Below are 25,779 nucleotides of genomic sequence, written 5' to 3' on the forward strand. Positions count from 1 at the left end.
GTGATTTTCTGGAATTCAGAAAACCATGCTTTGTCATTTGCGATGCAAACATTTGCACCTGAGTCAACTATCCACTTGGAGCTTCGTTCCCCTGCGTCATCCTTGAGCAGCATCATCGTTTGTGGATTGAGACCATCCATGAGTCGTGGCCTTCTTGGATACAGAGATTCACCTGGACTGTTGTATTCCGGGACGTTGGTTTCGTCCTTCTTGGAGGTATATTTGTCCAGTTTCGTTGTCTTGTCGCTTGGTCCGGCATTTGCACATGTTGCCTCCCACTTGCTGCGGTGGAGTATGGCAGTGGCCACAACTCTGCCTGGGTGCTTGGGGTCATGTCGCGACTGAGGCTTGGGGTGATCCTTGGATCCCGTATTTTTGACGGTATTAACCTGTCCTTTGAACTGTTTCGAGGTTTCCTCGTGTTTGTTGAATTTGCTCTCCCTGAGTTCGGGGTGCGCGATCCAGCACTCTGATTCGTTGTGGGTGCCCCACTTGTTGCATCCTTCACAGAGTTGGCGGTCTTTCTTCTCTCTTCCCTTGTTCTTTGCATCACTCTCTTTGTTGTCCTTTTCTGATGCCAGCTGTGCCTCCACTCCTAGAAGATGTCCGTGGAGAGTTACCAGGTCGCGCGGAAGAGCAGCTGTTCCGGCCAAGAGATTCCAGGTATCTAGGAATCTGTTGAAACGGTTCGGCAGGGAGCGTACGACTTTTGACATGAGTTGTTCGTCACTGAAAGTGCCGTGGAGGTCGATGATGTCTTGTTGCAGGGTTTTGAGAGTGTTGATAAGATCAGATACTGATCCCTTGAACTTGAGTTGTTCGATTTTTCCCAGAGTCATGTCCAGGGCGCGAGCGTCATTCATCTTGCAGAGTCCCTTGAGCTTCTCCATTGCCAGTTGTGGATTCTCTTCATCTTTGATGCATCCTCGAAGGGCTATGTTGATGGTGGTGGAGAGGAGGCCTCGTGCATATCGAAGGCGTTTTTGCTGTTTTTCGTATTCGTCAAGATCGAGCTTGTAGAACTGGATAATGAGACTCAGCTGATCGCTTGTCTGAGCCTCCACACTGCCGCCGATTGGGTCAGCGTCTTTGCCGTTCGACTTCTTAGCGGGTTTGGCTTGAGTCGAAACGCCAGAAAGGGTTGGTCGCGTTGGCTTGTCCTGGATAATCTCTTCTCCGGTGAGGATGTTCCAGACATTATTTGCCTCGGCGATGAACTTCAGGTCGCGCTTCCATGCAAGGTAATTTTCCTGGCCTTGAAGTACTTCGACCCGTGCTTCAACGGATTCGTTGGTGAGTTTGATGCTAGCCATGGCTGCAAATGTTTGACTTCTTGAAGACCGGATTCGGACTATCACTGACCGGGTGCAGCAGCACAACCGGGCTCATAACCACTTGTAAATGTGATTCTTCAAGTGTATCCTATTAACCTATGAGATTCTAGGTACTTATATACTTGTAGGCTTGGTCTGCCTATACAGGCAGCCAAGCCACAGACTCCACCGTGGCGTATATGCCTAGTAGGCATACACGCTACCTCGTCACGTGCTGTTCAGGAACAACTCCTTGAGGCAGGCCCGCCTGTGGTAGATTCCGAACCTCGGAAGATTGCCCATTGATCTGGATCGTTGCTGTGCGCTCGGAGCAGAACGCCTCCACCCACCGCAGGACTTTCTCCGGTATGCCTCGTGCCTTCATCCTCTGAATCAATCTTTCTTTGCAGACTCCATTGTAGGCCCCTTTGACATCAAAGCTGACCAGGCTCAGTACCTTTCTTCCTCGCCAGGCAGTGAGGATTTGTTCTTGTAACAGTAGGAGGGCTTGTTCGGCAGATCGCTGTTTCCGTGCCCCAAAGTGGTTCGTCGGGAGAAGACCGTAGGTTTCGACCGCGTACGAGATCCTTTCCGCAATGACCGACTCCAAGATCTTGCCTAACGTCGCCAGCAGTGAGATCGGTCTCCATGTCTTGGCGAGCGTGTAGTTGTCCTTGTCAGGCTTCTTCAACGGTATAATCTTCGCATGTTTCCACTGACTGGGCAGCTTTCCCTCGTCGAGAGATGCTCGAAAGAGCGCCAGCACGTGGTGCTTGACAGCGGGCCACACCTGCTTCCAGACGACCGCTGGTAGGCCGTCCTCTCCAGGTGCCTTCCACGATTTGGCGGCCAACAGTTGTCGCTCCACTTCGTCCATGGTTATAGTGGGCATCGGTACAGGGGCTCTCTGTGGCCTGGAGCCCTCGTCTTCGATGTCTTCGGGTAGAGGAGGGAAGAAGGTGCTCAGTAGCTCTTCAGCCTGTTCTTCTTGGTGACGTGTGAATGTTTCATCCTGCCTGACTAGCTGCGGGACTCTCCCAAATGCGGTTTCGTCACCCGATTTTAGGTACTTTGCCGCTTTCCAGATATTGTCGTTATCGGCTAGAAATTCGTTCCAGTGCTTCTTCTTTTGTTGTCGGATGGCGTCGTGGTATTGCTTTGCAGCTGCTCTGGCCGTCTCCTCCAGGCTGGCGATGATCCACCCGGCCCGACGCTCGCTCCGGGCACGGTTTCTCCAGTAGGTGTAGATGCGCCTCAACTGTGTCAAGTCAGACGTCCACCATCGTTTTGTGTATTTGCATGGCCGAGCCTTCGGTGTTAGAGCGTGTACCGCCTCCAACACCGCTGACATGAGCGTATCGGTCTTTTGCTGCACTGTTCCTTCGAATGGCCTCGCACCCAGCGTCTTTGTGATTCTGGCATTGATGTCCTTCCATGGTGCATTCTTGAGCAGCAGTCGTTCCTGTGACTTTGGTGTTGGGACTGAAACATCAAATGCCGTCTCTATCGCCCGGTGGTCAGACCCATGTTCGGTTCCATGGATCGCGCACTTGATGGTTGATGCCGCCAGTTCCTCCGAGGCCAGGACCAGGTCAATCGTGGTTTCATGTCCTCCTCCTCGCCACGTCTTCGTCCCGCGCGGGAGCAGGCTGCTGAGGGCGAGGTCGCTCATCAGGTCGATGATCGAGTCGGCTTCTCCCTGCTTTTCCAGGGATACTTCGTCTCCTCCCCAAAGTTGGTCATGTCGATTGAAGTCTCCTGCAAACACCACCTCCACCACGGCGCCTGAGCCTCTCCTTACATCCCTCACAGCCTTGCGCAGGCTGTCACATGTCTCCCGAAGAGCCTGAGGGTCATCTCCTGGTACGTAGACCGATGCCACCAGGATCAGCCGGTCCGGGAGCCTGACCACCGCTGCCGTCATGTCCGGGGACTCAATCCGTACCTGCTCCGCTTCCACCTCTTTGTTGACCCATAGCATACTCCGGATTGGCCATCTGCCTTCTCTACACACCGAGGGAACCATCTTGGTCCACTTGTGGTGACTCATAGGAGTCGTTAAGAGTCGGCCTTGGATTTTCCGTGCGTGGGGTTCTTGAATTGCTAGGACCGCCGCCTCTTGTATCTCCTCGTCGTTCATTAGACTATCGTGCACCTCACCTTGCTTTCTCACATTGAGCTGGATCATGCGAAATGTTCTACTCATGTCGCGATGGGTAGAGCTTTCGGCAGTTCCTACTAAATGACTCATGTGGACCCCCACATGGGACACATTTTAAGACGGTCTCGATACATTCACTATGACGATGGCCTGTACCGGCACACCTCGCACATCTCTGGGCGTTCTTGCACTGAAATGCTTTGTGACCGAGCTCTTGACAGTTGAAGCATTGTTCAGGTCGAGGCCGGCGTTCGAATATTCCAGTATATCCAGACTCTCCCGCGACGTGGAAGAAGCCCTCCCTCAGGAGGCGGCTTGCGTCGCTGCCTTTCGTGAGGTATACCACCATGGACCCATACGCCTTTGCCACGCTTTTCTTGCTCAGCCATGACAGCTTAGCCACGGTTGTCTCGTTCTCTCGGCCGAAGGCCTCTGCTGCTCCGGTGCGGATCTCTCCATGTTCATCCAGGACCGCCAGCCGATTGACATTGTCCACTTTGATCGGGTAGAGTTCGTCTCTCAGGACTCTGATGCCCGGTGCTGTCTTCGTCTCTGCCGCTTGCTTGACCATTTGTTGTTCGGTCTCATCCCTGCACGCGATTCTAACCCGGCTCGTGTTTTTCGCGTCTCTGGTCACTGCTCGGCAGCGCCAGTTGTCTTGTCCATTCGTAATTCGGATCTCTTTTTCTACGGCCGCTCTGATCGCGCTGGGTGAGGTCTTGTCGGCGTCTTCTTCCGCCACTCTCGAGGTGTCGATAACGCAGTACAGCGCATCCGTAGTGGCCGGGGGGCCGAAGAGCCGTCTCGCGTGATTGTTATCGGTGGAGGCCTTCGCATCCTGTGTCCGTTGCGTGGCCCCTGCTCTGTCTTGGTATCCCACGACTGATGCCCATGATCGCGGAGGAGGCGGGGAGGCGGTGATGGTGCTGACTTGGGATTGTAGGAAGTGGACTTGCTCCTGGAGGTCGGCATTTTGTCTCGTGAGATTCTGCTGCTCTTCCTTAATTTCTGCAAGGTCACTTCGGATGACCTCGATGGTGTTGTTCTGCTTCTCGATGAGGTTGGTCTGCTGCGTGATGGTCTTCTCTAGGTTCAGGATGAGTCTCACGAGCTTGTCGACTTTCGTGCCTCTTCCTTCACCTCCACCGGTAATCTCAAATCTGGCGCTCTCTTCATGGTCTTTGAAGATGGTGTTGTCGTTCCTTTGTTTTCCATACTCTCTGGTGAACCTCCTGAATTCTGCTTGTGGTGGTGTGCTGTTGGTCTCTTCTCTTCTGTGTCGTGGCGTCCAGGATGCGTCTTCCTCGGCGGCCACGGTAATTGTCTCCAAGTCTGAATCATCGTCTCTGTCTTGTTGAAGCGCCTTAGCACTGGGCTTTCTCACTCTGTTCGAGGGGGCTCGTTGTCGCTTTGGTGTCACCGGCGCTGTTACACTGCGTGCAGTCGGCATCTTCCAATCGGGAGCTGCCGGCGCTAGCGCGCGTCGGACGCGTCAGGGCTCTAAGTCTCCCGCGACGCGTCTGACACAGGCCCAAATACACTTCAGAAGATAATTTGTCGAAAAAGTCTCTTCGTTTTACAGTGATCTGCTGTATTACCTCTGACGTGACGTACAGAGATGTGCAGAATTGTCGTCACCCTGGATAAGCAAAGAATCTGTGGAAACCCATGTCAGTACCCATCACTGCAGCCTAGTCTTACCACTTACAGTTAAGCTTTAGACCCTGGCATGGGCCAATGATTGGAGACTTTAACTTTGAGCTTAGAAATGTAGTGGTATGAGGAATGATAATTGAGTCATTTGAATTTATTCTCTCCATCCAATAGGGAAGGCAGCTACTAATGGACAGCTTGGCATTACAGAAAAGGCGCCATACTGCAGGTCATCACACCGCGAGGCGCGTTGTCCCGTGACTAAGATTAAAATGTCATTATAAGTAGCCGGCAATTTAGGAGAGAGTCTCGAGAGAGTTTCCTTTCTGGTTCAGTCCCCTAGCCATACTGCATGGCCGGTACAGCTATACATGTATGACCGTATGTTACGGTGTATGTAGAAGTTCTCATGCTGTGACCATACTTCATCGAGCCTCCTGTTCCAGTGGATTGGTTCCCCCTGTCACCCCATTAAGGAGTGTAAGAAGCGCATGTTCTCTAGCACGTTCATCCATGCTTTGGTGTTCCCATATGTCGAGCATGATGCTCATGCTAGTTTGGCTGTTAGGATGGTCGACCCCGAAGACTCTCAACATTCCCACAACAACCACGGCTTGAATTTGCTCTGCGTCCTTGTACTTGCCTTGATCACACAGCACAGTTGCGAGGTTGTGTATGCTCGTCAGCGTGTCTGGATGCTCCTTCCCCAGCACCCGCTCCCTCACTTCCACCACCTCTCGATGCATCTGCTCCGCCGCCTCATACTTTCCCTGATCGCTTAGCACTAAAGCGAGGTTGCCTATGCTCATCAGCGTCGATGGATGCTCCTTCCCCAGCACCCGCTCCCTCACTTCCACCACCTCTCGATGTATCTTCTCCGCCGCCTCATACTTTCCCTGATCACTCAGCACTAAAGCGAGGTTGTTCATGCTCGTCAGCGTTGATGGATGCTCCTTCCCCTGCACCCTCTCCCTCACTTCCAGTTCCTCTCGATGCAACTGCTCCGCCGCCTCATACTTTCCCTGATCCCTCAGCACTAAAGCAAGGTTGTTCATGCTCGTCAGCGTCGATGGATGCTCCTTCCCCTGCACCCTCTCTCTCGTTATAATAACTGTACGATATAGATTGAGACTGGTATTGAAATGGCCCTGGTCTCGATAGAATAAAGCAAACCAATCCGCGTTGTCGCTGTTCGTAATATCTTGGCCCAGTCGAGCACCATCTTTAAGGAAGTCTCTCATCGTCAAGAGAGTGGCATCCATGTGCAGGAGAATCGACCGCTTAATCGTGGCATCGCTAACCCGGTTTCGATAAGTTCGAATAGAACTAACAACCACATCGACAGCCTCGCGAGTATACGTCTGCCGCTCTTTCGAGCGTAATCGTAACTGCAGCCAGTCACGAATCAGCGGATGTAGCAGAAAGCTGGCTTCTTTGGACGGTGGCGATGGTATGATATCTTGTAAGAGCGACATCTGGTGCGCCTGCTGGATGAGACGCCAAAAATGTTCAGCGACCCACATCTTCTTCGAACCTTCTGGGCCCGTGTTTTGAGCCTCCGCGGTTCGGTCACGGGTTATTTGCTCTTCGCGGTCAATTTCTTCCTCAGCGTCGCTGGAAGAGCTGTCATCCTCTGAGCGACAGGAAGTCGTGAAAATGTCGCACCAGTCCGGTGGAGGGTCCTCCAGCTCTCGGTGAAACTTAAACAGAGACTCGCTGACTCGAGTAGGACCCAAGAACGCCGCGAGAGTAAGAAAGTGCTTCACGAGCTGGGGCGGATTATAGGCCGATAGGAACTGGTGGAACGACATTTCCCACGTGGTGAATGCATTAATGGCTTTCCCCCGCCCATTCTCATCGTCAATCTTCATGTATCGCCAAAAGTGTTCAGCCGTATGCTGAAGTACCTTCTTCCGCTCCGCCTCAAAGCGCGCTAAGAAATCACTCAACTGGTCGACTGGTAGTTGCTGATACGCCATATAGGCGGATGCTTGGTCGATGGCCAAGGCCAGACCCCCCAGCCGTCTCACGATGGTAGAGCCTTCAGATAAATATTGGTTCACATCGATGCCGGTATATCGATGCAGAAGCAACTCGACACCGGCCTTGTCCGGCATAGGTGGGATATCGATGATACGCCCTAACTCTCCCAGACCCCGATGACGACTGGTGAAGAGAACATCCCCTCGGCCACCTGTCGAAGTTAGCATCGATATAAGTGACCTCCTCAGACGACATACCTTGAGGGATAAACTGCTCGATATCTGAGAAAGTGGTCGGATCATCACAATTATCAAACACCATCAGCCAACGCTCCTCCCATTGTTCGAGTGTACGGAGAGTAAAAGCGATCTTCGCATCGTCGTCACCCAATGCCTCCGTTGCTGCTGCATTGATTTCGCGTCCAACGCTGACAATAGCTTGCGTCAGGGTAGATTTAGAGCTGCTGTTGACCCAGAAGACCCCTTGGTATGTTTTTCGCGCTTGTTGACAATATTCAAGGGCAATTTGACTCTTTCCCTGGCCTCCCAGTGCATGGAGCACTAAGAGGCGAGGTCGCTCCACATCGCCTTTGAAGTAGGACGTGACCTGCTTAAGCTGTTCTTCGCGGCCAAAGAAGTTCTTCACCCGCAGTCTTGGCACTAAAAAGTACGACTTCGCTTTAACCGGCTTTGGTGCTATACATGCTAGTCAGTGTCTCTCGATGTGCACACAATGGAACAATTGAGTAAGAGGACATGATTAATACATTGTAGATTGTAGAGGTATATATGAGGAGTTTTTCATGAGACTGACGTACCAGGAACCACATCCATATAAGTGAGGAGCTCCTTCGCGCAAGCCGCTGCCGTCGCTGCAGCATAAGGATGCCACAAGTCATTTTTGTGAGAATCAGCGTAGTCACAAATACCCCGGATGACGACACAAGGAAATCCATTAGATAACCCCGCCGCCTCCATCTCAAAGCAGAGTGCCCCTCCAGATACCTTACTCAAGTCGTCCCTGACCTTGGCATCCTTGATGACAGTGTCGCCTGACGCAATTGTTCCATAAAATATCTCAGGGCCGGTCGAGCCTCGAGGAGGAATGATCTGACTCTTGTCGCACTGGTCACATGTTAGCTTGTCGCGAATATGTTTAGTGTCGGCCGGAAAGAGGATGTCATGGTTCGTAGCCGGTCGAGAGTACTTCTGCAATTTAGGAAACGCTCCTAACATTTGTGATACGAATCCGGCAATTTTGTTAGGCTTCGCTTCATGATCCGACTTCATTTCCACAACAGCGGTTCTCCATTCGTCGGGTGGGGGACAGAGGAACCCCTTACGTTCGAATCCATCACCCGTCCTCTTTCCCAGATCGTATTGTACCACACCACCGTGGATACCATCTGGCATACCCACAACCACATCACCGAGACGAATTTCATTCTTTTGACTGGGAATTCCTCCTCCGATTCCCACCAGTAAGCGCAGGTAGATCGAAGAGAAGGTTCTTCTCATATCTGTCGCCACGGTGGCCGCGGCACCAATACCCTGCGATCCCTGAGGCAAATAACCAACGGCGACATTGTGCTTCCCCATCTTTCCCAGTATGTATCTGTTGCGATCACCATCCCTGCCCGGTAGCCTGATGTGTTCTTCATCCAGCATGTATCGCAGAGCCGTCATTTCGACCTCCAGTGGACATATAATCCCCACGGTGTAATCATCATAGGTAAGTTGTTTCATATTTGAATGGACTGCCATCATTCTGGTTGCTGGTGCAGTCGGAACGAGATTAGGTGCAGGCTCAGGAATTACGTGACACGTTTCCTCTAGGAGGCAGACAGAGATATTGCTCGCTTCTTCACAATGGAGAAATACTTGGTATATAGTCTTGGAAGTTCCAAAGTGTCAGTCACCGTGGTGCAGGAAGGCTGTGGGAGAGCAGTCATGTACGTTTCCAGAGCAATGCGGCTGAGATCAGGCTGGAGAGATCCAGACCGCTCTGGCCTTGTGGCGTTACAGCCTCATGCACGCAACTTTGACATTGGGCAACGGACTCGTTATGTTGATTTATTGAAATAGGCTTCGAAGGCGGGCTCGAAAACATGTTCAGAGTGTACATAGGTCGCGAGGTTAGGTGCTGGACACAACAGTGAAAAGAGCTGGTATCACAACTCTCCCTCGCCGCAGCCAGCACGTGACAGGAACTCCCCCACGCGGGTGTGAGGAGCCTATTGCCGCCAAGATGTCTAAAGTTCGCCGTATTGCTGTGTGGTCCTCCCACAACGCCACACGGGAGTGGCGTTGTGGCACTCTATCCAGCCGAAGTGAATCATAAATTTCCACTATATACTGCATTTTGAGATGCGAGCTGATTCGGTAGGCTCAGATCGATTAAAAAGTGACTATTCTAGCTACACCCACCAAAGATTATTATGGGAAAGGGAACAGCTCGCATGAAGTCTTGTGGTAGCGTAGCCAGTAGAGGCCTCGCGCACGAACACAGTTCAAAGTCAACCAAGCCACCATAAGCACGTGACCATACCACACTCTTGCTAAGAACATCATTAATTCTATGTAATGACGGAGAGCGAGAGCGTACAGAATTTTATGTATATTACACCAGAAACGCAAGTTCGACGTGATTGGTGAGCCTGGCTGTTTGACCTAAACCGTGGTAGGCAAGGCATGAGTCATGGTGGACCAGGTCCACTTCTCTTTCAATGATTCTATGTTTATTTGAGAGACGGCAATTCTGCACATCACTGTATATCTGACCTTAACTAGAATATAATAAGTCACTTATTGGCGGTTTTTCGAGTTGGCCGTTGATCGATTGCCGACGAATTCATCCTGCAGCGCTTCTTTGACTGCTTGGCGCAACTTTGCTCCGAATCGCTGGAAGGTTCACCGCACTCATTCATGTATTTGCTCATAACCCCCTCTTGTACAGAAGTGTGAAAGCCTTCCACAAGCTCCATCTTAATGCGCTCGGGATCCAGCACAATATCCCATCCTCCAATGGAGAGACCATTTGACAACAACTTGAAATTCCAGATAACCCTGATACCACAGCTCCAGGTTTCGGCCTGCTGCGGTGTGGGCTACCCGCCATATGAACGTTACTCCCGGAACAATGAAAGTAATTTACTCGGGGAGAGTGACACTCACCGCTTCAATGTAGGAATATTTCAAGTCTGTGAACTCTTCCTGTATTCGTTTCAGGACAGCTGTCGTTTCTCAAACAACAAGGAAGATCTCACCTCTACCAGCCGAGCGACTCTTGTCTGCTTTCCACTACCATTGATCGTGGCTCGATCCGCCATTGAGTCATAGTGACGGATTACCCTCTCCTGATCGTTGATCTCAAGTAGCGTGAAGTGTGCACCGCGATGGTTCAATGGGCAGAAGTACACCAACGGAGTCGTCCTTTGTAACCCGTTTCTCTCTCCTTCACGAAGGCGTTTGATCCGCCGAGCCCAAGCCGCGAGTGGTCTATTGATAGGTGTTGTCATTCTGGTCTTCCCGACTTTGTCCAGCGGGACACTGTAGCCGTGCTTGACGAAGTCGGGCTTATCTGATATATTCATAGCGAGGTTGATCATTTCGTCATTCAACCATTCTCCGTACCGAAGTCTGTCGAATGTGTCACAAGTCACCGGTGTGTTGTTCACTGCCACAGCGTCGATGTTTTCGAGCTTATGCTTCCCTAGTACCTTCATACTGACGTCTCCGATCAACCTGCGGACCGCCACATCTAAGATACCTTTCGGCATCGGATCCTGCGCGAGAAGTCTGGTCTTAGTTGATGGGGTCTCTGGGAGATTTCGATCACTCACTGAATCTAAAGCGAAGGCCACGCGAAGGTGCTCGAGCTCTTTCTGTGATACGAGCTTCTGTTGGCGCAGTCCATCGTACAAGGCGTGGAGGTCAGGTTGTCCTTCGCCGACCAACCGCTCTAGCTGTGTCCCAAGCATTCCAAGCAGTTGCATCCGCCGCTGATCCGCCTGAATGCACCTGATCAACTCGTCGAGCTGCTTTCCCTCCATCTTGGTGTATTCCCTGTGACAGGGCGTTCAGATCATGGACAGTGTCAACGCGTGGTAAGACTTACCAGATTTTCGGGCTGAAAAGAATCCCTAGGCTAAGCTCTTTAACAAGCTTCTTGCTCAATTTTTGACCCCTGCTGAGTTGTACCTTTGTTTGCCTTCGAAGTTGTTGATCCTTCGTGGCGATAACCCCCTCGCTCTTCTCAGTGGAAATATCAGCGGTGTTCCCTTCATTCTCAATTGTCACCCTGCCCACGCCGCTGATCCATTTCCCTCGAGTTGCGGCTCCGGATGACATGTTCTGCATGGAGTCCAGTACATATGTAGCTGCGCCTTTATGATCCACTAACTTACCCTTCCGGGTGCGAATCGTCTTCATCGCAAGCTGAATCTGTTCATCATACCACTCCCAGAACCCCATATATTCTATCATACTGAGGATCGTACCCTTCTGGTTCCGTGCCGACCCATTCTCGAGTATGCGGATCCACATTGACCCATCAGACCACCTTTGACCCAAGTTCAACCGGGAAGCTGTCTCTTGATTGTTTCTCCGGTGCGTCTGGAGGATTCTAGAATGGACATCCGCCGACACTGCGTCCGGGTACTTCTTGAGCTGATGGATGACCCCAACTGCCTCAATGATGAGGTCCATGAATGAATTTGTCTCGTGCGAGAACAATGCTGATTGCAATCCCGCAGGTGACGCAATGCTTTCAAGCGGTGTCAACATTCTCTCTCGGTAAATCTCTTCCGTTTGTGGTGAGATCGATGTGCCCTCAACTGGTTTCGTGGGAGTGAGCACTGCTGGGTCAGATTTTGCGAGAGGCATCGACGGTCGAGACAAGACACCCCCCTTCGTGTTCTCAGCATGGTTCTGTGCTTCTTCCGTTGTCTCAATTGTCGCGTTCGTATCGTTGCTTGCTTCGACGGCGGTCCCTCGACCGTCTGCGGTGCCGTCGTCCCGGACAAGCACATCCTGAGTGACACCTTGTTGGTGATTCGGCGGTGGCGTTTTCTCAAGTCGAGGTGAATTGTCGTCCTCGCTGGACCTGTCCAGATTGACCCCCGTGTTTTGGACTGACGACCTTTGGGTCTTATTGGCAGTAGAGTCTTCGACCGAGGGGCGAAGTTTAGAGGTCTGGGGGAGGCCAGAATCGCTCAAGGGACAAGGGTTTTTTGTTTTGTCCTTGGTAGACTTTGGGGGTCGGTAGGTCAGATCCTTACTCGACAGGCGGGTGCGCTTCGTATTGTGGCTGATGCTCTTTTCCACCTTGTCTTGTTCCTGCTGAAGAGAGTCGATGGTGCTCCTCTCCTCCTGGATCGTCGTTGCCAACACATCCACAATCTCGGGGCCCTCTTCACACAGTTGTCGAATTATGACGGAAAACTGCCTCAGCTCATCGTCAGTGCCCAATACCAAGAACAACGAGTACTAACGCACGTACCTCCTCTAAATTTCCGAGATCAATCGTTGCGTCCGAAGCCACCAAATGGAGCAGCCTCCGAAACAGCGCGATCACTTCCTCTTCAGTGCTTGTCAATTGACGGTTCTCAGATTCGTACTCAGAGCCAGAGTCAGAGTTACTGGAAGCCATCATCAGCGGTGCAGATGGGAAAGAAAAGACGGATTGTCAAGTTGATGTACACAAGATCAAAGGCTAAGGTGCTAAAGAAGAGAGCAGGGAGGACGAACAGGAAAGGGTGGATGAGATGATTTAATACGACTGTGGGATGTCCTTTGGGAATCCCAGGATTCCCAAACGACTTGTGAAAGGACTCTAGACGTATGCGGCGCTGGCAGGTGACCGATGACAGCACAGTTCTCAGCCGTGCAGCGCTCTCCATCTCACAAGAACAGAAGTTCCACGGTGACAATCATGAGACTCGCCAGGATCTAAACGAAGCGTACCGTGGTCTACCCCCGTCGAGGAGAAGAATGCTGATGACCAGCCAAAGCCAAGCGATATTCAACCCTTCCGTCTACCCGTTCGTCACCATTCCATGGAGATCAGATAGCTCTGAGCCATGATTTGCTGTCAACGGACCCTGATCCCGGCATTGACTTCTTGTTGTCGCACCAGCGCGTGGGGTTGCTGCTGATCCAGCAAGGCAGACTCTGGTAGAGGCACCGTGACTGTTCAAGACCAAATCCCTCACTTTATCAGGGGGCCGGAAACTTGCTAGTCAGTGCTCGAGTGACCCTTGAGGCTTGCAAAGATTTCTAAGATTTACAAAGGCGAGGCGTGTCATGTGCCATATGACGTTCCGCCGACAGGCCTCTGAGGACGGCAAAACGAAGGGAGCTCCGACCCTGGCAGGCCCTCTCCAACATTTTGGCCAACCGAGCGAACTAGTTCGAGAGGTGAAATCCGGGCGAGGGCAGCTGTAACAAGGCCTTAACGGTAATTAAGCCCAACGAGAAAGAGGTGGTTGTCAAGATACCGTTCCCAGCTTTGGTACCAGCTTCACAGACCTTATTTGCAGATGAAAAACCCCGAGGCAGATCAGACCGACAGAGATGGGTATCAGAAGACCATAAAGTGGCTCATTGACTAAGACTCAATGGAACGTTATCAGTATTGCTAATGGGAGCTCGATGCCTTGGATGGATAAGTGCCTGTGGTGCTCACCTCTTCCTTCTAGAGAACTCTTATTTATTTAGATTGACTCCAGCGCGGATGCTGATGATTATAAATTGGTCGTTGGCTGGAGCCTTCAAACGCACAGATGAGACAGACACTGCTCCAAAGGAAGGAAGGTAGGCCGATGGAAACCAGACCAGATCGGGCATGGTCTAGGCAGAGGACGGCTGTACCGGTCTTGCTTCCCCTCAGCCTTTCGTCGTTCCAGTTCAAGTTGCCTTTCGCTTTGCTTGTTTCCTTTCGAGTGCTATCTGTTCCTCTAGCTCCAGCCGCTTTCGCTTGATCTCTCTCTTCTCTAGTGCTTTCTGTTGCTCCAATATCACCTTATTTTGCTTTGCCTCTTTCTTCTCAAGTGCTCTCTGCTGCTCAAGCTCCACCCGCTTTCGTTTAATCTCTCTCTTCTCAAATGCTTGCTGTCGCTCGGATTCACTCTTCTGTCGCTTAGCCTCTTTCTTTTCCAGCGCTATTCGCTGTTCCAATTCAGCTTGCTTTCGCATATTCTCTTTCGTTTCCTGAACCTTGTGTGACGCCGTCTCTGCTTTGCATTGTTCACCATTGGTTTGTGTGATATTCTGCAATTGGACAACCGTTTCTACATATTTGCACCATTCCCATAGCAACATCATGCTCCGCAGATGTATAATCACGAGTGATACGTCCCCTTGCGAGTAGTTTCGCGATGAATGTTTGCCACGTGTTCGATTTATCAAGGGGCCAGATTTGATACTGAAAAGCGGCTCCGTCCGCCACTGTAGGATGTGCATATTCGATTCGGACGGTACCAGGTCCGCCGACGAGCCCTTTCAGAATCGGTTCTTCTAGTTATCGATAGTTCGATCGCTTTCTGGTGCTGTAGATACTTGGAGGGGGTTTTGTGAGGACAACGGCCTGACGGCCACCACGGCATGCGTACTCTGCAAATCGACCAGAAGCCGCCTTCATATACCTGGACCAAGCTTTCGAGCTCTTGCCATATCTCACACTACCTGCATTGCGATCGCTGTATAAGGGACCCATTGCGAGGGTCAGTGTCGGCAAATCGTGTTCCTCTGCCCATCGTCGGGCAAGCTCAGGCGGCACGCCGGTCCAAAAAACAAGACAAGTCACATCTTGCAGTGCGAAATCAAATCTCTCATCGAGTCGAGACAACTCCTTTGAGCTGCAATATCGTAATGGATCCCAGGTAGCAGCCGCAAGCACGCTTGCCATCGTGCCAAAGAGATAGAGAATGAAGCGGCTGCTCTAGTTTCGAACGTAGGAGAGAAGAAGAGCCGGAAATGCAAGTACTATCTCCAATAAGAGAATACTTCCCTGGAGTGGTGGTGGTCTTTGTGGACGAGCACAGACGAGCACAGACCCGCAAGAATACTTTTTCTCAAACCCAGACAAGTCGATCAATCCTAATAGCTGCATCAGTGCTTTCGTGATTCATCCATCCGAGTAGATGTTGGCTGAACCCTCCTCGGAATCTTGTCTGTCGTGTTCTTTAGACTTGTTTTGGTACTGGGGGAATTAAGACTATGGAGGGAAGCTTGAGCGAGGAGGTTTTCCAAGACTTGCTCGAGTGTCTTGATAGATTCCGGCCATTGATGCTTCTCTATGACGATAATTCCATATCTGATTGAGTTCTGAAGCGTCGGCGAACGGATCTTTGATAAAACATGGGTGTTATGAAGGGCCTTGCCTCAGACCCGCATAAACCCTACTACTTCCAGACCTAGGATAACGCCCTCTGGCTCTCTTCTAGATCAGCAGAGATAACTCAACTTTTACAAGACGTCCTTTCTGATTCTTCTGCGGATAGACCTGTACTTCGTCTACATCTACAATTCCTGAGAGTATACCTGGGTTGGGAGAACTTGGCTTTTAGGTTAAAAAGTCGCAAGACATGTAGTATGGAAGCGTGTGGAGGATTTGGCCGTCAAGACCTCGTTCAATGAGCGCACCATTCGCGCGGCATTCAATATAGAAAGGGTCGTAGAAGGTTCGTGGCTTTGTTCCCGTTTAATTTCGTGGCATTCAATGCGGACTATTAGGTGTGTACGGACGGAGACTCGTAAAATCGGTCCTTGGTTGTGTTGGTGAGAGTACCAAAAGGGCTGACTTCGACATCCTCACGTGACGTCTTACATCTAGAACATGCCCGACCTTCCTTTGGGCGTTGGTAAGTCAGAAAGCATGCAATTGACGTAATCGTAACCACCCGCTAGACCTTCCTCAGGATGAAGAGTTGTATGTTCTAACCCGCATATCAAGGGGTTCAAGCCCAAATTCTTTGGGTTTAGACCCTATGTTTTCGGGTTCAAACCCAAAGACCCATGGTTTGGATCACAAATGAGACGGTTCAGCCCATCCACAATAAGGTCTGAACCAGTCAAAGATCGGGTTAACCCCAAGACTATTGGTTTAAACCATACCTCCTGTATTTTTCTTCATGAGGGAAAGTCTAGCGGCGGGCACACCATTCGTTCTTCATTCGCCCTTCCAATGACCATGCTTCTCCTGATTTCAGCGGTTACGATTACATTAATTGCACATGGCCTTCTGACCATCACGCACACCTAGATGCGACAGACTTGACTCCCAAGGATTGCGTTCATTGCATATAAGGAAACAGATATGCAGGTAAATGGTAAAGTTTGAACGAGTACGATTGAAGGAGTATTTCTACAGTCGTAGAGAGTTATTACGGGCGTCTGGGTGCATCTCGTAGTTCCCCTTGCCAAGGCGGCTCCCCGCGTTTCGGGAGGCGGGGGTCATCGCCCATCGCAGTCAAGATCCATGCACCGATGCCATCAAGTGTCCATCTTAGCAATGGAGGACGGGGTCTCCCTTGACCGTGATACCGTTCGGAGCCTACTAAACCCTCTATCAGCAAGTGTGTTCCAAGCAGAAGAGCATCAGCATCCGTGGCGGGCGCAGTTCCCGATCTTTAGTCGGCCATTGCTCAGGCTTTGGGACCATAATTCAGGAAGCCAACCAGATAAAGACGGTTATATGAGAGCAAGAGCGACGCGTGGACGACTTGATACGTTCAATTCTCGGAAGGAATCATTAACTGTTCATATTAACCACAGAGTCTGGATTCCAACTCCTTATGTCTCATTCACAACCGCACCTTCCAAAGTTGAAGATCTCGCTAACTTGAGGGCTCAACGGCATCGAGGACCATCTACTCTAACGGCTGTGGATCCCAATTATCGAATTCGAAACGGCCTCCCCGTTCTGCATGTCAGTGATGAGATGGAATACTATGATGTCGCTGACCCGTACAACAAAACCAACGAATACTATAAAGATCACTATATTTGCTTGTGGGAGGTTACAAATAAGGAGATAGTGGGCCATTGGCAATGGGAAGACTTAGTTCAAAATGAGAATTGGTATGAAGAGATCGTCATTCCTGCTTTTCTGCGCAATCGGAAACTGGTTGAGGCAGAACACTTGTCGGACCTCTTTACCGGGCTTTCTCGTAAGTCTAAGCTGTGAGCCAAATACTGTACTGCAACAGAGTCAACTAATAATTTCAAGTCACAACCGACCCATCCGACCCAACCAATTTCTTTGATAGCCGTTCAGATTCATCAAGCGAACTAGTCTGCTTCTTCGAAGAAGAGTTCGATTTCGACGAGGGATACGGTTTTTTCCAGGATGGCTCAGATACTGATGATGAAGTGGAAGAGGCTAATGCCACAGATGATATGATCAAGATCATGGAAGGAAATTGGTGAATGCGGGACTTATTGGATGTATTGCTTTTCTTCCCCTTCCTGACAGCCAGCTCTTGCACAGGCAGCGAGCTATGAAGCCTACAAGCTTCGAATTTTGTTAGAAGCATGGCCAGGATCTGGCGGCAGGTCAATTGATGCCACCGAACATGATATTACAGGTCAACGAAGGGTGCAGGGAAATTTCCCGCCGAATTTGGCGGTCAGCGCCGCCGCTTTTGGAGGCTTTCTTCCCTCGACGCCAAGATCGCCCCCCTGGTCAGTTCCTACGTCAGGCTGCACCCTCCTCGGTCTACCTTCCCTTGGTCGTCAATCAAAGTTCCCTTCTCATGCACTTCGCAACCATCGTTGGGACCAGAAACAGTCCACTTTCAGAAACAGAACGGGCTCCATCCAACTCTTCGAAAAGATGGGCGCCTTTGACTGCACCACCCTGGCCATGGCGCCTCGAGGACCTGGAGGGACGGTCCCCGTGGATTTCCTGACACTGCCACACAGAGAGAGGGCGTTCGTAAACTCGACTCGAACTACGTTCCCATCTCCCATCTCCTCGTGCATTCCTGCGGCTCTACCCAATTTTGATGTCTCGACCGGATCCCGAGATTCTTACTATTCTGCATTCCATGAGGAATTTCTCTTCCGACCTTCCTCCCCTACTTGCCAGCGACTACTTCGCATCATCCAACACTATCGGTAGACGGAAGGAGTTTGGGAAAGAAAGATCTTCCCAGAGGCGGTATGACCCTACAGCCGCTTAACCAGAGGCCAGCGGCCCAATACTCGGCCGAACATTATCGAAGACATCGTCAACGACTTGCTGAGAAGGGCACTGTGAAGAAGTCCCATGCAGACTCCACAAAAGAAAATATTTTTGGAGTGATGAAAAAATGGATACGGTAAGGGTGTACACGGTTTAGGACCTACCGAGGGGAGAAGTTGCTGACAGCAAAACCAGTCATTGCGATTTTCTAGGAGAAGACAGGCTTCACTTCCTCGTACACGCCACTAAAGAAGATATTATGACCTTCCTCAAATGGATATTGGACGTTTATTCCAGAGTCCGGAAAAGAAGCACTTTGGACGAATACTGGAGAGTATGGTGCATGCTGTACCGAAAGTCCGTGGGGAAGAGTTTACATGCTAAAGTCATGGAGGAGGTCCGTGACGTAAGAACCAAGATGTGTTTATTCTTCTGGAGCAATGACTAATCTGAGGTAGTACATTGATGGATACTTGACCATTGAGTATAACCTCGACACATCCGTGCGGGAAAAGCCAGTTATGGACGTTGACGACGTGTATCTTGTCCTCCATCATCTCTGGGTTCTGGACACATCGGTCTTCCCGGATGAACGACAACGACTCCAGCTCGCTTTCTTGATTCTTCTTTCCGCGTACACAGCAACGAGGCCGGCCGCTTTGGTGTACAAAGTGACCGATCCAATCAAACAAAGAGAACACTACCTTGGATGGGAGAATGATGAGGACAACGATAATGGTAAAATGGAACTGGATTGGGAAGATATCAAGACTCTCTGCTATGAAGATGTGACGCTTCTTATGCTTCCGAACCCTGAAGGAAAACGAGATCTTCTCGCGATGGAGGTAACGCTGAAGTATACTAAGGGATGGAAGAAAAAACCAAATCCGTTAGTGTTTGCTCGAAATCATGTATGTGATGCCCTACTGACATTTTCGGCAGGAAAACGTACATCCTTACTGAGGTTGATACTCTTGTTTTTGATGCGATCCTATTGATGATTATTGTCGCCATCCTCGACGATGCTTTCGAGTCCAAGGTAACATCAATGGAGGATATATTGCGGATTCGAGTCCGTCCGCCACGACGCAGTTTGGAATTTAGATGGCGTGCGGAGATGATGAAAAAGCCAATCTTCCGCCAAGCTGAACGCACTTCCACTGGCATTCAAACGTCGCCGACGAAAGCGTTACGTTACCACACCTATCTCTACTATCTTCAGCGATTGGGTCTCCAAGCAGGACTCATGCAAATCCTGGGAGCCTATGTCATCCGGAGAGGAGCTGGTGAGGCCGTTGAAGGTATGTGACACTGGCCATACAGAACGATGGGTTTGATACTGACATCCTATAGCTGTTGCAACTCAACCTCAGCTTCAGCAAGTTATGTGTCATAGGGATGCTGGTATCTATCAAGCATACATCAATCAACGTGTCCAGTGTGACGTACAGGCTGCTTTCCTTGGCCAGCCTTCGTCCAGGGCTCTGTTTAAAGCAGTCACACATATGAGTCGACACGCCGACCCACGAGCACCAACAGGGCTCGCTTCACGTGAAATTGATGGTCTTAAGGCCGACCCGGCCATTGTTCAGCTTCGAGAGCTGAGAGACCGATTGACCAACGAAGCGCGCAAAGAATCTGGAACTCTGAAGCAGGCGGAAGCTGAAGGGACTAAGATCTACCGGATGTACAAGGAGGCCGACCGAGCGCTTCGTTCTACAAAATGGACAGCACTCAAGTCGGCGAAGAAAGCCGCGCGACAGCAGTTTTTCGACACAATTAGCACAATTGAGATCAACAAGCAGCTTGATCTCTCTATGCTCGATCTCGAGGAGGGCGACTGGGTGCCCGAAAAGGTGGAACACCATTTGGAAGAACGGCGAGTGGTTGCGGACCTTATCTGCCAGGATACTTGCCAGCTTGGTGATCAGGACAAGTTCTGTCACAGGATCCGTACCGCGAACGCTCTCGTCGCCTTGTGCCAAAAGAAGGACATCCCGCTGCGGCACAAACCGGATCGAACATGGGGAGTTCAAGCGAAAATTGAATCGTCAGACCGTCAGCCCTTTCCCAAGGCTCCGACAACCACGCAGTGCGTCTTCTGCTTCTGGAACACAAGAGAGCCATGCGAAGTCCGACTGCACAACTTCTCAACAGTGTACAAAACTCGGGATCATGTCGAACTCCATCTCAAACAATTTAAGGAAAACGATGACATCCCATGCCTGGACCCCGAATGTCAAGCCTCCGCTGTCGTCCTCCGTGGACACATGCACTTCAAGAACCATGAAGCGCGTATGCATAATTACGATATCTTTCGGACATTCAGCTGATCACCGCGCTTTGACAATTCGGATGTGTCTGTGTATTCCTGGACGAACATCCGGGAATAAGGGTCATAAGGAGGACCGGCGCTTACGAAAACCCGGAGCGTGGCCGTCACTGAGCAGATTTGGGAAACCATGAGGATAATGCTACGTTATATTTGCAGTCGGATTTACGCGTTGTCCAGTGGAGGTTCTTGCAACTGACAGAACAATACTGCAAAGGGGTTAGTCCTTACCCTGCAAAGAGCTGACTTACTGACGACAATAAGTTGTCAACGACCGCACGTCTTCGACGCTGGGTTTGGACAATTTGGGGCTTTATGGGCCGTCGCCTGCTTCTAGTGCCGCACACGGGCTGACATCGATAATAGACCGTTTCTAAAGCCTACAACTTGAATTCGTATTGGTGTCGCTAGAGGTTAACCATGATCTAAGACCAACTTGTTTTCTAGATTGATCCAGATGGCATTATTCCCGAGTTCACTATTACCGCGTTGGGCCACTTTCCATTGAACCCGGTGGTTGGCTGCGTGTGAATCTTGTCACAGGATTCAGAGTCGATTCATTTGGAAGGACGGCTGTGAATATGAATCGGTGTTTATTTGAGTGTTTCGGATTCTCTGAAGGTACAATTCCGTACTGGTGAGCCGATATGAGCTCAAGAATTCCCCGGGACAGCGGCCAAGCTGACTGCTCGAGAGTTCCCAGAAATAGGCCTTGTGGAGTTACTGAGCCAGGCACACGAATCTCTTTTGGCAGCTCTCATCTTTCCGACAAGGCCGGGCTCACATGAGTTTTACACTGTAACTTTTGGCGAGTCTTATTGACTGATCATGGAAGGCCAACGGATCGAGATTGTTGTACATCGTGGGAGTCAGCAGAACCTGTAAATCGGCCGGCCAAATAGAGGAGAATGGATATCAAGACACTGAGATACAGTATAAGCCATGGCGGATTGTGGATGTTGGTCGGTTCTGTCTTTTGATTCTCCCTCTGCCAGATGAGTCAGCACACCACATTTACAATCGGTGCTACAGATGGGGCAAAGGGGTACCCAAATCGGCGCCGCCCCTATCAATTCGGGCTCTAGAGCCGATTTAGGTGCCCGGATCTAGATGCGTCCACGTGCTTAGATTCCTCTGCTCACGTGCCTCAACCTATACTCAATGAAGGATTTTGGCGCGCACCCAGGTACGCTTTCTAAGGTACGCCCCCCTATATTTCCCTACCTGCGTCTATAAACCACGTGCCTCAATACGTGCCTCCTAATGAATGGTCTTGGCGCGTACCCAGGTAGGCTTTCCAAGGAAAAACCAACCCAAGAAGCGACCTAGGGGCAGGCCACCAGGATCCCGTAATAGAAAGTCGACACAGAGAAGCGTCCAAATGAGGAGAGGATGGCTCAAACGCCCGAATAGAGAAAAAACATGATGAGTAAGGGGTTATCCTCTGAGTAAGCGGACTTAGGTGGGTGGACCCAAGTAGGCAGACCTAAGTAGGCAGACCTAGGTGGTGAACTTTTCCCTGCTCCGTTGAAGGCTGGGGAGGGCCCCTATAGTACATACCCAGGTCCGCCTACCTATGTCCGCCTACTTAGGTCCGCCTACTTGGGTCCGCCTACTTGGGTCCGCCTACTTGGGTCCGCCTACTTGGGTCCGCCTACTTGGGTCCGCCTACCTGGGTAACGTTACCACGTGCCTCTATACCCCCCAGTGCCCCCCTAATGCAGAGTCTTGGCGCGTACCCAGGTACGCTTTCTGAGGTACGCTTTCTGAGGTACGCTTTCTGAGGTACGCTTTCTAAGGGGCACATCCCTATATTTCCCTACCTGCGTCGATAAACACGTGCCCCCAATGAAGTCTCGCGGCACGCACCCAGGTACGTTTTCCAAGGTGCGCTTTCCAAGGTGCGCTTTCCAAGGGGGACATCCCTATATTTCGCTAACCACGTGCCTCAAAGGCACGTACCTAGTTCTTCTACCCATATTCGCCGACCCATATTCCTTTTTCCACGGGCTTTGACACGAGCACTGATAGACGTAACTAAGGCTAGGGACTGAGACTCGTCCACTGTTTGCCTCTGTGCCTAGATGGACTCAAGTTTGGGTGAGCCCGCTCGGCCACTACATTAAGATACTGCAGAAGCACTACACAATCGAGATGGCCAATCTGGGACGTCGACACCGACGTCTGGTCGGCCAAACCATCGACGATGAGGTTGATGTACCAGGACCTGTGGCTATAGAAGGGAAGAGAGGTTTTGAGAACACTACTCAAGTTGCTGGTGTGATAACTGATATTGCCTGTGCCGCTCATCCAAACACTCAAGTCTGACCATCCCCCATCCTATCTACGCCCGACAGCTTTCAAGGTCCTTTGAGTCCCACTCCGACTACCGACGATTTTGCGGCGGGCCTTGACGAGGTCGGCTCGTCAAAGAAGCCACCTTTCTCACCCAAACTGCTAACTTCCTTGTCGTCCGTAGTCTCTCTTCGAAAATCTTCCGGAGTCATCACAACAGGAACTGGATAGTAAGTATCCTACAATATACTTAGTTAGGACATGGGATGTAGAGGGTAAAAGCTCACCATATCTTCTTGATGAGGAGGCCAACTGGAAACGAAATAACTTGAATACACCGTACACTTCCCCTTCCGGCGAACAACGATATATAGATCTGCGTCATATAATTCAACAGTCTCATTGCATTTTCTAAGGAGACTGCGTTTGCGTTTTTCGAAATTCTCGTTCGCTCTTCGCCCACCACTCTTTTTTTTGATGCTTCCTTCTCTTTTATCTCGCTTTTCAAAAGCTTGCAAGGTCGCATGAGCTGCGGAGACTGAAGACATCATCACTCGAGGGCGATTGTGGCGACGTAAGTTTAGGAGGTATCTTTCGCATAGACGGCGACGATCGTCCCGCAGGTATTAAGGATTTCATTTGTCGTGGCCCTGATATCCTCTCTTTCAGAGGGGACGAGAAATAGGCCATTGCCTTCCCTCATACAGGTCACCGATTTAGGAGGCAATGGCAAATCCGATAGTATAGAACCGTTTTCTCTGGAAGTGAATGGGAATGTTAGAGCCCAAAAAGGGGCCCTCGAGAAACTTCCCCAATCCAACGACGTAAGCCAGAACCACAGGTCATGGTAGAGCCGGAACGGGCCCTCTTCTAGGATCGTTTTCGCTGTAAGGAGAACGGTTGTGCAAAGGAGAATTTGACCACAGCCTTCCATGGTGCATTCAGTGTCTTTCCGATGCCCCAGCGAAATTTGTTTTTTCTACCTCGCCTCGCTCGCGATTGGGGGAATCTCGGTCAACCATAGTGACACTAGCGCAACTTGCCTTTTGCGCTCTGCGCGTTCCCGTAACTAGTGGATGCATGGGTTAACGCTATCTTTGTCACTGAGGGCATTTATTGTAAATGCTACGACGTGCGGCGCAGATCATCACTGGGCCCTTTCGAACCACGGCGGGAGCTGCATTAGACGTCGAGGACACACTTGCGTCCAGTGATGCAACAGCTCGAACAAACGGCTCTCGAAGCCACCATGTGGATCAGCACCACACCACTCCACGCGGAAATGACGCTCTGCGGAAGCAACAACAAGGACCCGAGCCCTCTCGATCGATTTTCAAAACATCCTCGAAAGGAAGTACGACATCCAGCTCAACCAGTTAGAGAAACGCGCACCACACGTCGTACCTCCATGGTGGACCCCACCATTCACCCACATCGCTGAGTCGCCAGAGATCGCACTCAAGGAACACGACGCTACCGATCCATCTACGCTATGCGTTTACACACTGATGAAAGTGGCATCGACGGCCATGTTAGGGCTGCGGTGGTAGCACCGATGCTGGCAATCCAGGGTATTCGAGCGAAGAGAATGGAATACATGGGCACATCAACCACCTCCACCGTGTACGCGGCAGAGCTGAGGGGGAATGGAGCTGGCATTCCAGATCGTACTCGACGGTCCACGCAAAGACCAACGCCGCCGGGAGGTGCATAGTCTTCACTGACAATCAAGCCGCCATTCAAGCGATGGCCAACCCCAAATGCCCCTCTGGACAATATATCCTAGCTCAGGCGGTCCGAGCACTGGACGAGCTCCGTAACCAAGGATGGGAGGTTCAGCTGCGCTGGATTCCCACACATGTCGGGGTTCCTGGCAACAGTTGTTTCTGAACAGCACGTGACGAGGTGGAGTATCTGCCTACTAGGCATATACGCCACTATGAAGTCTGTGGCTTGGCTGCCTAGATAGGCAGACCAAGCCTACCAAGTATATAAGTACATAGAAGCTTATAGGTTAATAGATACACTTGAAGAATCACATTTTCAACTGCAACGAAGCCGCCGACCGAGCAGCCAAAGAAGCCGCCTGACATCATGCCGATGCACAGACGCATGAAGGATCGCCGATGGAACCAGAATCACTCCGAACCCTCATAGCCACGACCAAATCCACCATCCGCGAGGTCATGAAGGTTGAATGGGACCAGAACTGGGAATCAGCCAAGCACAGCCGAGAACTTTTCCGACTTGGGGTCCGGCCCGGAAAAGGGACCCTGACCACACACATGGGCACCCACTGAGCGATCAGCTCGATCATCACACAGGTGCGCACAGGCAAAGTCGGCCTGCTCGCGCACCTCCATGCCATCAAGAATGCCTACACCGACGAATGCCCATGTGGCTGTGGACGACAGACCGTACGACACATCCTGCTCAAGTGGCAGAGACAGAATCGGGTCAAAAACAGAAGATCACGTGATAACCGCATTAAGAGGATGTGGTTGAGTTCTTACCCTAGTTACCCCACTGCCATACTTGCTTGTCTCATACCAACCACCTGTTGTTCAAGAAGACCTGTGACTGGAGACCTATACCCTTACGGGCTTAGTCGAAAGGAGCAGCTCTGACAGGCTTCACGATTGATTCCACTATTGCTTGCCCTACCTTGCCCGTTCCGAGGTGGCCCTCCGAGCATGGTTGCGATGCTGGGTTGCCATTCTATAGGCGCAGCCCGCAGGCATGCAGGAACGGTGCCGCCACACATGGGTTGCCCCCATGTCGCCCGCCTTTGTTGCTGGGGTGCTAAGAACACGTGTCTTCTTTTAGGTCGACATTTCTCGAATCTTCTGTGCTGCAGA

General features: G+C 51.0%; 6 protein-coding genes across 6 annotated transcripts; 2 read left to right on the forward strand and 4 right to left on the reverse strand.

Annotated features, from left to right (window-relative positions):
• Positions 1-5,552: 5,552 nt before the first annotated feature.
• Positions 5,553-8,855, reverse strand: A1O5_03316 (uncharacterized protein; the record flags this gene model as incomplete). Its single annotated transcript, XM_007743928.1, has 3 exons — positions 5,553-7,321; positions 7,368-7,805; positions 7,928-8,855. 3 exons carry the CDS (start codon positions 8,853-8,855, stop codon positions 5,553-5,555), a joined length of 3,135 nt encoding a protein of 1,044 aa, XP_007742118.1.
• Positions 8,856-9,910: 1,055 nt separating this feature from the next.
• Positions 9,911-12,759, reverse strand: A1O5_03317 (uncharacterized protein; the record flags this gene model as incomplete). Its single annotated transcript, XM_007743929.1, has 6 exons — positions 9,911-10,216; positions 10,284-10,322; positions 10,376-10,894; positions 10,952-11,174; positions 11,227-12,551; positions 12,610-12,759. The coding sequence occupies 6 exons, from the start codon at positions 12,757-12,759 to the stop codon at positions 9,911-9,913; spliced, it is 2,562 nt and encodes an 853-aa protein (XP_007742119.1).
• A 1,256-nt stretch (positions 12,760-14,015) lies between these two features.
• A1O5_03318 (uncharacterized protein) lies at positions 14,016-14,429 on the reverse strand (the record flags this gene model as incomplete). Its single annotated transcript, XM_007743930.1, has 1 exon — positions 14,016-14,429. One exon carries the CDS (start codon positions 14,427-14,429, stop codon positions 14,016-14,018), a length of 414 nt encoding a protein of 137 aa, XP_007742120.1.
• A 199-nt stretch (positions 14,430-14,628) lies between these two features.
• A1O5_03319 (uncharacterized protein) lies at positions 14,629-15,015 on the reverse strand (the record flags this gene model as incomplete). The annotated part of the gene is made up of 1 exon (XM_007743931.1): positions 14,629-15,015. One exon carries the CDS (start codon positions 15,013-15,015, stop codon positions 14,629-14,631), a length of 387 nt encoding a protein of 128 aa, XP_007742121.1.
• A 1,605-nt stretch (positions 15,016-16,620) lies between these two features.
• On the forward strand, positions 16,621-17,537 carry A1O5_03320 (uncharacterized protein; the record flags this gene model as incomplete). Its single annotated transcript, XM_007743932.1, has 2 exons — positions 16,621-17,278; positions 17,338-17,537. 2 exons carry the CDS (start codon positions 16,621-16,623, stop codon positions 17,535-17,537), a joined length of 858 nt encoding a protein of 285 aa, XP_007742122.1.
• A 1,016-nt stretch (positions 17,538-18,553) lies between these two features.
• Positions 18,554-20,627, forward strand: A1O5_03321 (uncharacterized protein; the record flags this gene model as incomplete). Its single annotated transcript, XM_007743933.1, has 4 exons — positions 18,554-18,700; positions 18,753-19,183; positions 19,237-19,595; positions 19,648-20,627. 4 exons carry the CDS (start codon positions 18,554-18,556, stop codon positions 20,625-20,627), a joined length of 1,917 nt encoding a protein of 638 aa, XP_007742123.1.
• Between the last annotated feature and the right edge of the window lie 5,152 nt (positions 20,628-25,779).

The sequence above is a fragment of the Cladophialophora psammophila genome, assembly GCF_000585535.1.
Source record: "Cladophialophora psammophila CBS 110553 chromosome Unknown aczJe-supercont1.4, whole genome shotgun sequence".
Taxonomy (NCBI): Eukaryota; Fungi; Ascomycota; class Eurotiomycetes; order Chaetothyriales; family Herpotrichiellaceae; genus Cladophialophora; species Cladophialophora psammophila.